Consider the following 13,709-nt stretch of genomic DNA (forward strand, 5'->3'; position numbering starts at 1 on the left):
GGTATGTAGAGATGAGTTCAGTGGGGCAGGAGCGTGCTGAGACAATGGGTCGGCCAGGGTGGTCAGGTTTGTGGATCTTGGGAAGGAGGTAGAACTGGGCAGTGCGGGGTTCCCGGACTATGAGGTTGGAAGCTGTGGGTGGGAGATCTCCTGAGGTGATGAGGTTCTGTATGGTCTGGGAGATGATGGTTTGGTGATGGGTGGTGGGGTCATGGTCAAGGGGGCGGTAGGAAGATGTGTCCTCGAGTTGGCGTTTGGCTTCAGCGATGTAGAGGTCAGTGCGCCAGACTACCACTGCGCCCCCTTTGTCCGCTGGCTTGATGGTGAGGTCAGGATTGGAGCAGAGGGATTGGAGGGCTGCGCGTTTGAGAGGTTGGAGTGGGGGAGGGGGGTCGACAGGTTGAGGCGGTTAATGTCCCGGCGGCAGTTGGAAATGAAGAGGTCGAGGGCAGGTAATAGGCCAGCGCGGGGTGTCCAGGTGGATGCAGTGTGTTGGAGGTGGGCGAAGGGGTTTGGAAATGAAGAGGTCGAGGACAGGTAATTGGTCAGCGCGGGGTGTCCAGGTGGATGCAGTGTGTTGGAGGTGGGCGAAGGGGTCCTCAGAAGGTGGGCGGGAGTCCTGATTGTGAAAGTAAGCTCGGAGGCGGAGGCGACGGAAGAATTGTTCGATGTCACGGCGTGTATTAAATTCATTGATGCGTGGACGGACGGGGACGAAGGAATGCTTGACTAGTTTGCAACCATTCATGTCACAAGCATCTAATTAGTGTGTTACTAACAGCACTACGGTTCCCTGGTTGTGCAGATAGCCAAGGATTTCAGCAGTGGAGATTCTGCCTACCTGGAATCCTTGTTCCCAGGGAAGGTTTGATGCTGCTTGCAAGTGTCCAGTGGGGATTTAATATGATGGATCTTCCTCAAAGCAGGCAGTACAACACTCCCAGTGGCTCACCAACTGGCAGGCAAGGTCATCACTCTCTGGATTAAATTCGGTCCAGAGTAGGCATAATGGGATCCTAAGCTTGACACATGACTGTCATCCAAACTTATTAAGGGATTTGAGGCAAAAACAAGCATAGTCACTTGAGCAGTAGATCATCAATCATCTTCTTGATGAGTAGAAAGGGCCTTCTCCTGTTCCTTTGCTCATAAAGAGGAAAGCTTACTCTTAACAACTATCAGGGAGATTTTGTCAAGGAAACATTGTAGTCCTTTGGGAAAAAAATACCATTGTTCTTTTTTAAAAGCTAAAACTTCACATCAGACTTCTTGGATGCTGAGGTCGTTCTTGACTCCTGTGATCCACAACCTGCTGATCAACATGCAAGAAGTAGAAAATTATTTAAGCAATGAATGCAAAGATCTCAACTGGACTGTGGTAAAACCACCAGGTCTTCTGAAGGCACCAAGAACAGGTAAAAATGTAACTAGTCAATTTTACATTCTTCCTTTCTCTGCATCTTTACTCAAGCATTTGCTTTCCATCCAGGAATGGAGATCCTCTTGCAAATTCATATATACTTGAATACTTAAACATAAAGAAAATAATTGTGCTTTTGACATCATTACTTGGAATAGTTTTGATTTTGGGTACTTATGTAAAATGCACAATTTTGATTCAGCCCAATACATTTATCACATCTCCATCATGATTTTTACCCCAAACTTCACTACACCCCCCACCCCCCCCCCCCCCACCCCCCACAACCACCACCCACCACCCTATCTATCAATGGGTGCTCACTCCTGTTTTATTTTTCCAGTTTGTTCCTGATTTCTTAGGATTTCTGTCCTGGTACTTGGCTGCATTGATGGATCCTTCCTGGATCCCCATCCATTTTAATTCATCTTTGCATGTGCACATGCTGCCAGCAGTGATCAGCATAATAATATCTTTGAGGTAACTAATATAGAAAAAAAAGCTAAAATTAAATAAATTGAACATTAGATTGGATAATACTTCAAATAATGGGAAAGGAATAATTCAAAAACCATATAATCTGTAGCTCATCATAAGGGTTAATTTTGTTTGTGGTTGGTAACTCCGCTGAGTAATCTACTCAGAGTAAAACATTTTTCTCTAATTATTCATCTTTAGATTTTGCCCATTAAGAACAATGACAACACATAAGATATGACATTCTGCACCCTTCATAGCAAATGAATTATAATATAGAGAAGGTGATGGAAGTGTATTGACATAACTGCTAAGATATGCAAAGTGTGTGTGCAGGCAGTAATTCAATATGGCATGGGAAGATATGTCTGTGTGTCATTGTGAAATGTGCCTGTAATTAAACCAACCTGTTGGGAAACTTATTAGAATGTCCACTTGGTTTACCCAGTTATTCCATTTGTTGTTCTCTTTGGGTACTAAATAAAATCCAGCCACCAACATGGCACACCTCTGAAACAGGTGGATCTTGATTCTCAGCCTTGTTACCCTGAGGAGAGGGGAGGAATTGAGGCACAACCACTGCTGCAGGGAGCAACAAATTCAATGTTATCAGTTCCATGCCAGTGAGTAGTTTAAAATAACCACCAAAGCCAACAGATTGATTTGTTGGTGTATTATACTGCAGGCAAGGTTCGACAGTGAGGTGGTTGATCTTGCTTTGTGAAAATTACCTTCTTCCAAGAGATTCAGAGAGAGGGATGTCACAAGAGAGGGATGATGTTGAAAGGAGGTATGGATGTGGGAATGCCCACTAAACGTGAACCTAATTCTCATCTATTCCATCCCTTTCCACCATCGCTTTAATACTGTTCCTCCTTAAACCTATCCTAAATCTATCCTTGTGCAGTTATCATTCTTTCCTTTGTATGAATTTGGTAAACTGAGACAACTTGCTCTGAGTGACATCTTGGTATTTCTAACTAACCAATAGGAAATTTTGAGCTGACATTAATAACATGGAAAAGAAACCATAAACATTTTAGGGATTTGTGGTTTTATTGCTTCCTTTTAATTCTCTATGATAACATATATTCATGATTTAATTTCTATTCCAATGTGTGACAAGCTATCAACACTTCCTAATTATACCTACTTTAATTTTCTATAGACAAAGAATTATTAATTCATGAAGGCTACTATGAACCAGATCTGGATAGAACTCCCGTTGCAAATCCAGTGACACCAGGAGATATTGCTCGCTTTATGCTGTCCTTGCTTAAAGATGATTCGTGCAACAAGAGGGCAGTGGCAGTGGTAACAGTGTAATAATAAATTGCTGCTCTGGAAAATAAGCTGCTTCAGTTTCATTATTTGTGATTTCCCAGGTGAATCTTGGAGGTGAGCCTGTAGAGGCAAAATAAATGAAACTACAAAAACAAGAAAGCAATGATATGGAGTAAAACAGTAAAACAAATATATAAATACCATATAGAACATAGAACATAGAACATAGAAGAATACAGCGCAGTACAGGCCCTTTGGCCCTCGATGTTGCGCCGATCCAAGCCCACCTAACCTATACTAACCCACTATCCTCCATATACCTATCCAATGCCCGCTTAAATGCCCATAAAGAGGGAGAGTCCACCACTGCTGCTGGCAGGGCATTCCATGAACTTACGACTCGCTGAGTGAAGAACCTAACCTCATACGATTTTCCTTCCATACCAGGCAACATCCTGGTAAACCTCCTCTGCACCCGTTCCAATGCCTCCACATCCTTCCTATAGTATGGCGACCAAAACTGCACACAATATTCCAGATGTGGCCGTACCAGAGTCTTATACAACTGCATCATGACCTCAGGACTCCGGAACTCAATTCCTCTACCAATAAAAGCCAGTACGCCATATGCCTTCCTCACCGCACTATTTACTTGGGTGGCAACTTTCAGAGATCTGTGTACATGGACACCAAGATCCCTCTGCTCATCCACACTACCAAGTTTCCGACCATTAGCCCAGTACCCCATCTTTTTGTTATTTTTCCCAAAGTGAATCACCTCACACTTAGGTACATTGAATTCCATTTGCCACCTTTCTGCCCAGCTCTGCAGCTTCTCTATATCCTGCTGTAACCTGCCACATCCTTCCTCACTGTCAACAACTCCTCCGACTTTCATATCATATAAGTGCTACCAAATGAGTTATTAGGAATTAAAGAATTAACCCAAGAGATCCCACCTCTATTTTATTTCAGCTCCAGGTTACATCTATAAAGATTTAGGTTTATTGCAGTTATTAGGGTTAATAATTATTAAAAACAAATTGCTTTTGTCCATTACCATGTTAAAATGCATTGAATTAATTCCATTTGTTAATGAGTGGCAATAGAACTTGAAAAGAAACCGTTTTGAGCAAAATCTGGTATTAATAACACAAATTTAGATTGAAAACTATAAAAATGCAGTGAAAAAGATTTATTCAGGAAGATTTTGCATAGTGATGCAGCTAATGGCAGGGTTTTGGGTTAGAAAATAAATTAATATCAAAATCCAAGTGTTTTCTATAAGCTTGGGATTGATTTGTTTTATGTCCTGCACAGTCTATGTTAGCTAGGATATTTGTGAATAATTCACAATGAATAAGTATTAGCCCATGTAGATTCTATTTCTACATTAATTCTCAAAGGTGAAGTCTATTTTGCACATGACGTTGAGGCTGTTTCAAGTGTGTCTTATGTCCATATATCTGATTGTTTAGGTATAGATTTTTTTTTGCAACATTTACTTTAAGATCTCTTTTACCATCCAATGAAATACAACACCTGTACGTTACATTAAAAGAAAACAGAAATGTTTCATGTCATGATGTATTGTAATCCATCATTTATATTTGATTGGAAATAAAAAGACTTACATAATACAATTCAGATATGACCAACACTACAAGTTTAGCATCAGGAGTGCAGCCAACATTAACATATCGACTAGGATTTCCGAGGAATTCAATTCACCTTCCTATTACGGTCAAATCATGATAATGGGTTGATCTCTGTATTGCTCTGTATAGCAAAATGGTTTTGTGTTGCATATAGTTGCAGTGTGAATGTGCACCTCATGTAGAAAGTTCCAAATAACAGATTATGCAGAATCATATCATTTAACTGGATCCAATGATGAAATAAGTTTTTTTATTTTATTAATTGCAGTGTTAAAGTAACACTGAGATTTAAACAGTGAACTTATCTCAATAAAAGCATTTAACAATTAAGTGCTATATGATGTCTGACTGTAAAATTAGTGACAATTTGAATGTACCCCCATGTACATCTGATGACCACATCACTTAAAACAGAGTTCCACGTGTAAAATTAACATGGTGAAACCGCTCTCTTTGTATTCCTTATTTCATTGTCTGAACTCTGCTTGTAGTGAAACATTTTTAGGAGCATTCAGGGTATTCTTCATGTTGATTAATACACAGTGTGCAAGACATTTTAGCCAGAAGGCATTCTTCTGGATAAGACATAAAGCAAAACTTTGCAAAAATGAGGACTGCAGATGCTGGAGATCAGAGTCAAGAGTGTAATGCTGGAGAAAGCACAACAGGTCAGGCAGCATCCGAGGAGCAGGAGAATCGATGTTTCGGGCAAAAGCCCTTCATCAAGAATGAGACTGGGAGTCTCGGGGGTGGAGAGATAAATGGGAGAGGGGAGTGGAACTAGGAGGAAAGTGGCTGAGAGTGCAATAGGTAGATGGAGGTGGGGGTAAAGGTGATAGTTCAGAGGGGAGGGTGGAGTGGAAGCAAACTTTGCCTATCCTCTCAGGTGGATGAAAAAGATCCTGTGGAAAAACTATAAAGAAGAATAAGGAAATGCATCTCAGTATCCTAGCTGACAATTACCCTTCAATCATCATGACTAAAACACGTTATTCAGAGAGTTTTGCATTGGTTTTTATAGCACTTTACTGTGAAATAAAACTCCCGCATTTTCTACAACAGTGACTACAAGTCAAATTACCTTTGTTAGCTATAATAAACTTAGGGACTATTTAATGTTGTGAATACTTTCTAAATAAAAAGACATGATCTAGGAGATGAAAAGTGTGGTCATTTGTTCTAAGATTACAACGGTCACAAATATGCACCATGACTTCAATTACAAACAGAAAGTTCATCTTTACTGGTGTTCTCGGTGTTAGAGCAAGTAATGATTTCCATTGCAGTAAATCACAGCAAATTCCGTGAACATCTACCTTTACCACACAGTTTGATATGCTGCCACATTAGCATGATTGTGCATCTATTATCATAACTCAATAAATTTGGGAATGAAATGGATTGTTCTTCATCAGGTGGTGAACAACTTCTTTTATATTTTAAGTTGTGTGAAGGGGAGAGAGAATGTGCTGAAAATTGACAAATTATAGCTGTCATGTAATCTCTTAGGTACAGCATTAAAATCATTAGTCATTTGCACTAGCCTCAGAAGTTGCTTGCAACTTGGATCCTGGCACTTCTTTTAACCTCAATAGAAATCATTACATTGTAGTTGTTAATGCATAATCTCAGTGGGAATTTGTGCTAATGTTGCTACAAATCAATCTTTCTAAGCAAGTTAGGACTGCAATTATTGTTACTTTTAACAGAATAGTTATTTATGAATTAATTAAATTTGTATGTTAACCTCAATTTTAACTTGTGTTAGTTATTTATGCTTGCAGTTTGTATGTTACACATGAGCCAATTATGGATTGATTGCTGTGTTAATCACAATGGCAATTCTTGGTTTTCTAAAGGTTTACACTACTACTGATTCATTCATGGGATGTGGACATTACCAACAAGGCTAACATTTATCACTGTTCCCAAATGGTGAGTTCTGGCTTTAACTCTGCAGTCCATATTGTAGAGAAGCATCATTGAGCTGTAAGGTACACGTTCCAGTAGTGACACAATGATGTTGAAGGAAAGGTGATATATTTCCAGGAAACTACATGAAATGAAAGGGGTTCTGGACGTGATGGTATATCAAAGCATTTGTCACTGTCTGGGTGGTACAGATTACAGGTTTGGACATTGCTGTTGAAGATTTTCTCAGAGTTTTGGTGCAGGTCATTTTGTACGTGGTGCACAGAGCGCTTTGGTGAAAGGATCGATAACCAATTAGGTGACAAGCAACTGCTTTACCTAAATGGTATTAAAATTCTTGCATTTTGGAGCTGTACTCATCCAGGTGAACGGAGAATATCTAATCACACTCTTGATTTGTGCCTTGTAGATGGTTTAAAAAAAACTTCGGGGTGTTAGGTAGTGATCCAGAAATATCCAACTTTCACTTGTTTGTGGTAGCACATATTTACATGGCTGCTTCAGTTACATTTCTGGTGAATGGTAGAGGATTCAGTGATGATATTTAATGTAATTGAATGTCAAGAGGAGATGGTTAGGTAGACAAGCAGAAGGTTGGAAGGACACAGCAAGCCAAGCAGTATCAGGAGGTGGAGAAGTTAATGTTTCAGGTTCTCAAGAGGGGTTACATCTGAAACATTGACTTCTCCATCTCCTGGTACTGTCTGGTTTGCTATGTTCGTCCAGCCTCCTGCTTGTCTACCTTGGATTCCAGCATCTGCAGTTTCTTTAGTCTCGAAGGGGAGATGGTTAGGGTCTGACTTGCTATACATGGTCATAATATTAATCCATTATGGCTATTACTCCTTTTTATCATCCAATTCTTGTTGCACACAAGCATGGGCCACTTTTCTGCCTGATAAATTGTAAACGAAACCGAACACTGTACAATCATCAGTGTATATTCTCACTCCTGATGATCTGTTGGAGGAACATTCAGTGATGAAGCAGCTAAAGATGTTTGGATGAGAACATTACCACAAGTAACTGGTATAGTGATGTGCTAGAACTGAGATAAGTAGCCTCCCAAAGTCACAAATACGTTAATGCTCAGTTTGAACACAGCCAGTACAATCTTTTCCTCTGGTTTCCATTGAAATCAGTTTTACTCAGTCTCTTTGATGCCAAATTTGGTCATACGCTAACTTGTTGGCAAGCCAATCTCTCTCATCTCACATCAGGAATTAAGCATTTGTGATTTTGAGAGGCTAATTATCACAGTTCCAACACATCACTGTAGCTGTCCATGTTAGAACCATGGCTACTGATTGTTGTTATCCTGGTAGAATCTAAACTGAGCACTAGAGACAAGCTATTAAATGTTGCTTCATAGCATGGTCAATGACACATTCTATCACTTGTTTAATGATCAAGGGTAAAATGAACAACTGGTAATTGGCCAGATTGGATTTTTTTCTGATTCTTGTGGATACAACATGTCTGGGGAATTTTCCACATTGTTAGATGTACTGCATTAGAACAGCTTGTCTAGAAGCACAGCTAATTCCGGAATACATGTCTTCAATATTCCAGCTAGGATGTTGTCAGCCTCTGCTATATCCTGTGAACAATACAATGGGAAACAGCCAGGCTAACTAAATTAAGCAAATTGGCGGCAGTATAGAACTTTGGGAAATTCTTGGCAATTTCTGTCTCCTTCAATCTCAAGAATTTTCAGATCAGGCCAAGGGTTATCTCAAAATATTAAGCTGTCATTGTTATTGACTGACATTGATTTTCAGCTTTTTCTGGTCTTACTCTGCCTAATATGTCGGTGGTGGTTCAATGGCTGGCAAATGTGCCTCTGTGTTCATGTGGCTTAAGGTTTAAATCCCACTGCAAAACCTAGGATAAAAATTAAAGCGAATTGTGCTGTCCCACTGATGAGATGCAAAAGAGAGCAGATAAACATATGTCTTTGCTGTGTGGGTAGTGCACAATTTCATTATCTCCCAAATAACACAAACATGTCATTAAAACATTTTCTTAATCGATTTTCTACAAATCCTTCAAACTCACACATGTACAGATTGCTTTAAGCTCTTAGCCAATTTTTGACAGATTGAATAGTCTTGTTTTATGTTTCTAACTCTGGGTATACAAGTTTGCACCAATTCTGTCATTTCCAGGTTTAACTGCTTCTTTCCCATCATGGGATCCATACATGGAAGTGGAGTAATCCAGAATAATGTACATTGTTCATGCTGCAAACTGTATCAAATCCATATTGTAAATGATATTGGGTACTATAGGATTTAACAACAGAACACCAGCACTTCCAGATCGATCTTTCTTTATGAAGTGAGTATAGGAAATTTACTGAAAGTATAGTGAAATTTAAAAATTGGATTGTGAAAGTTTCATGCTTTTAGGAAGTTAAATTGCCCTGAAAATTAGTAAAATATCCAAACGTCATGTGGTTTCTTTCTCTTGTGAGTAATTAACTCATATAAAAAGTCAATTAAGAACTTTTTAAATCTTCAATTCTGGATTTCCCAGGCAGGGTGCCTTTTCCTCACCTGGCAAGTCACCAAGTAGAATGTTAAGTATTGTAGGAGGAACTTATTCTCAGTTGAAACTGACAAGCAGAGAAACCTTTAATCAATGCAACTGAAGAGCTTTATCCATGACCAGGTGAGAGACTGCAGGTTGCTATAGATCATCCTTCTGAACATTGGCAGCAAGACTTGAGGGAGGGATTTCCTTTCTCCTTGTTAAAGCTACCACTGGCATATTATATCTTCAGAACAACTGAATTTAAAGTCAGTGAACTGCGACTGACCTTTTTTACCAGTGGGGCAAGGAATACACCGCACCCCCTCCCCCCCTGCACCATTGTTATGACCCCAGCCAATGGTAATACTGGGCAGGTCATATTCCAGAGTGAAACCTGATTTAATAGGCGAAATGTTTTATGTTTACAATTTGCTTATGGTGACAGTAGTCACTGAAGATATTCAGTAGAAGCAGCCAATATATTCTTAACAAAAGAATAAGACTTTATTACACAAAGGAAAGGAACAAAAACAAAAGGTGTATAAAACAATTATGAAAGAACTTGTGATAAATGACAAATAAAAGATTCAGCCATTTATTTTCCCATTAATATTGTTTATGAGCAGTTTAACCGTCCTATTATCAATCCTTAATTTCTTATTCAACTAACAAGGTTGCAAGCATTTCCTTTGGCACAATTCTGCACAGTTACCAGATTTGATTCTCTCCATCTCTCCCTGAGACATACAGACATAGGATAATTTACAGATTTTTATCACTAAATTCTAAGAGAAAAAACTTTCGGTGTTTCCCAGTTACTTTGACTACTTTGAGGCTGCCAAATGAACCTGCTGTTAAGAATCTTTATTTCTGTAATTAATCTGCTTCTGCTGTCCGACCTCTCCATCTGTCTGGCTCTCACTCAGCAAACACTTCAGTCATTACCTCACCAGGAAGATTGCAAAGTCATTTAGGTTTAATCACTTGATTTCTTAAAAAAATTTGTTTGAGCGAATGCTAACACGAGTTCCTGAGCCTTTTAGAAAAAAGTCACCTTCAGAGAATTAAAATAAACCAAAAACTCATTTAGCTCTACTGTAGAATTCAAGTTTCCAAAGAATGATAATGACAAATCTTTATCACACCTATTATGGCATTATGGCACAGAAGAAAGCATTTCAGCCCATCCAATCCAAGCTGGCTCTTGGTAGAGTAAACCAGTCAGAATGTAACGCATATGAGACTAAAATCGTATATCATATTCTGTTTCAATATTTAATGGACTTCCAGAATGCTGTTCCACTTGCATCGATGAATAAAAATTAATCTGTAGTTTGATTTCATTTTTACTGCAATTTTCCAGGAATATTTTATCTTAATTTCCAAAGACTGTAACAGGCCCAGAGGATTTTTAGGTAAATATTTTTGTAAATGCTGGAAATTGTACTGAAAACAAAAATTGCTGGAGATCACAGCGGGTCAGGCAGTATCCATGGACTGAGAGCAAGCTAGTGTTTCGAGTCTAGATGACTAATATTTTTTAATTTCAGGAAGTAATTATTGCAGTTTATGAAGCAATCAAAATAACATCTTACTAAATCCTATCATCTCACAGATCACAAATGGGTCTGGAAACCCAGCTAAAAAAGCTGATCTTGAAGGAATACAACATGCAGAATTACAATTTTTGGGAACACTAGACACATTTTAATGAAGCTAAATTTCTACTGTCATCAAATGTTTGTAAATAATCATCCACAGTATTCCACATGGATCTGAACCTTGGCGTTCGAAGTATTTTATTTTTCTCAGATAGAAACTGGCTAGCAAATACTGCATTCTGTTAATGTTCATGTGAGTTTGTGAATTTACTAGTTAATTAGTGTTGTTTTTTTGTTGAAAAGAACACTTTGCCTTGTATTTTTTTCCCCCACTGCACAGACCTCTCATGTCCTTGTGCAAGTGAAAGCCAATGCATCTGAACATACTGATCAGTGTGCATGAAACTTCTCAGTGGCAGGGCCATACAACTTATTGGTGGCAATGCCACTGGAGCATTATCATTGTTAAATCCCCTATCAGCATCCTTGAGGTGCAACCATTGATCATAAACTGAACTGGAACAGCCATATAAATACCATGGCCTGGATAGTACATCAGCCAGGTAATCACTGGAGCAGCACAGACTTGATATGTGTGTCAGAAACCTATGATCTCCCCAAAGCAGCTGATTCCTTTAGAATTATCCAGGAAATTGAAGATGTTCACCTGGAAGATGCACTGCAATAATTTGCTAAGGATCATCCATCAGTACTTTCATGATCTCCAAAATTTAGGAAAATGGAAACATATAGAAAGAAACATCATCACCCCCAGGTTCTCTTCAAGTCATACACCACCATGACTTGGAAATATGGATGGTAACATGACAGGGGTCTTGAATTTGAAGAGTCTGAAAAAATCTGCTTTGCCTCCTTTGGGGTAGGTGAGCAGCATTAAACGTCAATCAAGAACTTAACACAGTTATGACATTCCTGTGATCAGGGATCCTTGTGGTGGTGTCAATGAAATATGTCCCAGAGAGTTGTTAGCAAATCTGAGTTTGGCAGCTATGCCCTATAGGTAGAGTGATAGTGTGAGTGGCTACTTTGCTATTTGTGAGACCTTGCTGTGTCCAAATCACAGAATTATTATGATACAGAAGGAGGCCATTCAGCCCAAACTGACTTCAAATTTCCTACATTATAACTGTTTATGTTTCAAGATGCACTTAATTGACTGTGCTTTGGAATGGCCTGAGGCTGTGATTAGCGTCATATAAATGCAAGTCCTTCTTCCGTAACAAATGTGATCGAGAGATGAAGTCTTCCACAAAAGATGATCTATTATTTTCAAGATTCCTTCTTCAGCAAAAATGTAATGCTACTTAAAGCTTCAATTACAAAAATAGTCTATACAGTTTTACAAATTCCCTCAGTGTTAAGGTAAGTGATGCATTCCAAAGCAAAGACCCACAATAAATTCTGTGCACATCTGTATTTGTCACACAAAGTGTGATTTTCTGCCCTATCAGTAAAAACTTATATTTAAAAACTTATGAGGGTGTTTAACTAATGAGTTAGAAGTTCATTATCTACTTTGTTAATGATGTTAATTCTATTAGCGAGGTTAAGGGCACATAAATGACAGGCATTGATTGATTTAGTCCCTTGAGCATATACCTGTATAAAGAATCCTTTAGAGCATTTAGTTTGTGAAGGATGAGGCTGACAAAAAGAATGTTACATTTTGTAAACATCTGTCTTTCAACCTATGAATGTATGAGCCAGCCACCTCTGCTGGATGAGTATGACTATATTTGAATTGAATTGAATTAGGTTTATTGTCACATGTACTCACATGCAGACAGTGAAAAGTTTACGAGTTGCCACTTAAAGTGCCATCTCGGTACAGAATTTTAGGTACAGAGCAGAAAAATAAGGAAAACAAAGTTAAAAAGTTGAACATTACAGTCCTTCCTACTAAAAAGTGGAAGAACAAAGAAAAACAGTTAACATTTCAACATCACAGTTCCTAAATGTCTGGCCATGCAAGCTCGCGCTGCCTTTGTGACAATTGCTTTTTTGATTCCAAAGAGTATTCATAAATGCATGGCAGATACAAAATGCTCAGAAACAGACTTCAGAAAAGCAACCTTTATGGCAGATAAAGAAAAATAATCCTGTTAATTATAAACCACCAGATGGAATGTTGTTTTCAGAGTGGCGAATAAAGAACAAATTTTGAACTTTGTCTTTGTTTACTTACACATTTACTCCTTGTGTGCCAGCTTTGTTCTGACCATCTGGCGGAGTCCATGTGTCTATCTGGTAGCTTCAACCCTTCCTCAAAAGAGTAAGAAAACGGAGGAGATGGGTTCAGAAAAGTAACCCAGACATTTTAGTGGCAGCCGGTTTATTAATAACTAAAGTAAGGCCCAGATCTCAGGCAGAGATCGTTGTGACATTTGAATTGAACAGAGACAACACGGATCAAAGACTCCCTGACTACAGAAGGTGCCTGAACCTTGTCGTTATTTAGCTCTTATTTTAAGGGCGAATTTTGCTGTCGTTTATGTTTAAGAATTTGTTCTTAATCTTTTTGAGGAAAAACTACTAGAGAACTGTCATTTGTGTCTTGTAGTGAATGTACGGTTTGTGACTAATTGAACTCAAGGGTTTATGTGTGTAAAGAATCGCACTTGTTAAGACAATCCACTCAGGCTTAAAAATGAGGGGCCAAAGAGAATTACCCGGGAGTGCGGGTCAGGGTAATCAGGTTACCCCGGGGAGGAAGGGGCGGGGCAATCAGGTTACCCCGGGGAGGAGGGGGCGGGGCAATCAGGTTACCCTGGGGTGGAGGGG

General features: G+C 39.0%; 2 protein-coding genes across 3 annotated transcripts in view; both read left to right on the forward strand.

Moving 5' to 3' along the window:
• LOC122552790 (flavin reductase (NADPH)-like) overlaps positions 1 to 3,248 on the forward strand; it is a 23,099-nt gene extending 19,851 nt beyond the window's left edge. For both annotated transcript variants that reach the window (XM_043695740.1, XM_043695731.1), the window contains 2 exons: positions 1,248 to 1,415; positions 3,066 to 3,248. In XM_043695740.1, coding sequence (XP_043551675.1) covers positions 1,248 to 1,415; positions 3,066 to 3,223 — 326 coding nt within the window. In that variant the 3' untranslated portion in view covers positions 3,224 to 3,248. The remainder of the gene's footprint in view (positions 1 to 1,247; positions 1,416 to 3,065) is intronic.
• A 9,901-nt stretch (positions 3,249 to 13,149) lies between these two features.
• Positions 13,150 to 13,709, forward strand: part of klhl8 (kelch-like family member 8) — a 27,949-nt gene continuing 27,389 nt past the window's right edge. Inside the window, exon 1 of the mRNA XM_043695774.1 lies at positions 13,150 to 13,361. The gene's annotated coding sequence lies outside the window, so the exon portion shown is untranslated. The remainder of the gene's footprint in view (positions 13,362 to 13,709) is intronic.

Source organism: Chiloscyllium plagiosum, chromosome 1, assembly GCF_004010195.1.
Source record: "Chiloscyllium plagiosum isolate BGI_BamShark_2017 chromosome 1, ASM401019v2, whole genome shotgun sequence".
NCBI classification, from domain to species: Eukaryota; Metazoa; Chordata; class Chondrichthyes; order Orectolobiformes; family Hemiscylliidae; genus Chiloscyllium; species Chiloscyllium plagiosum.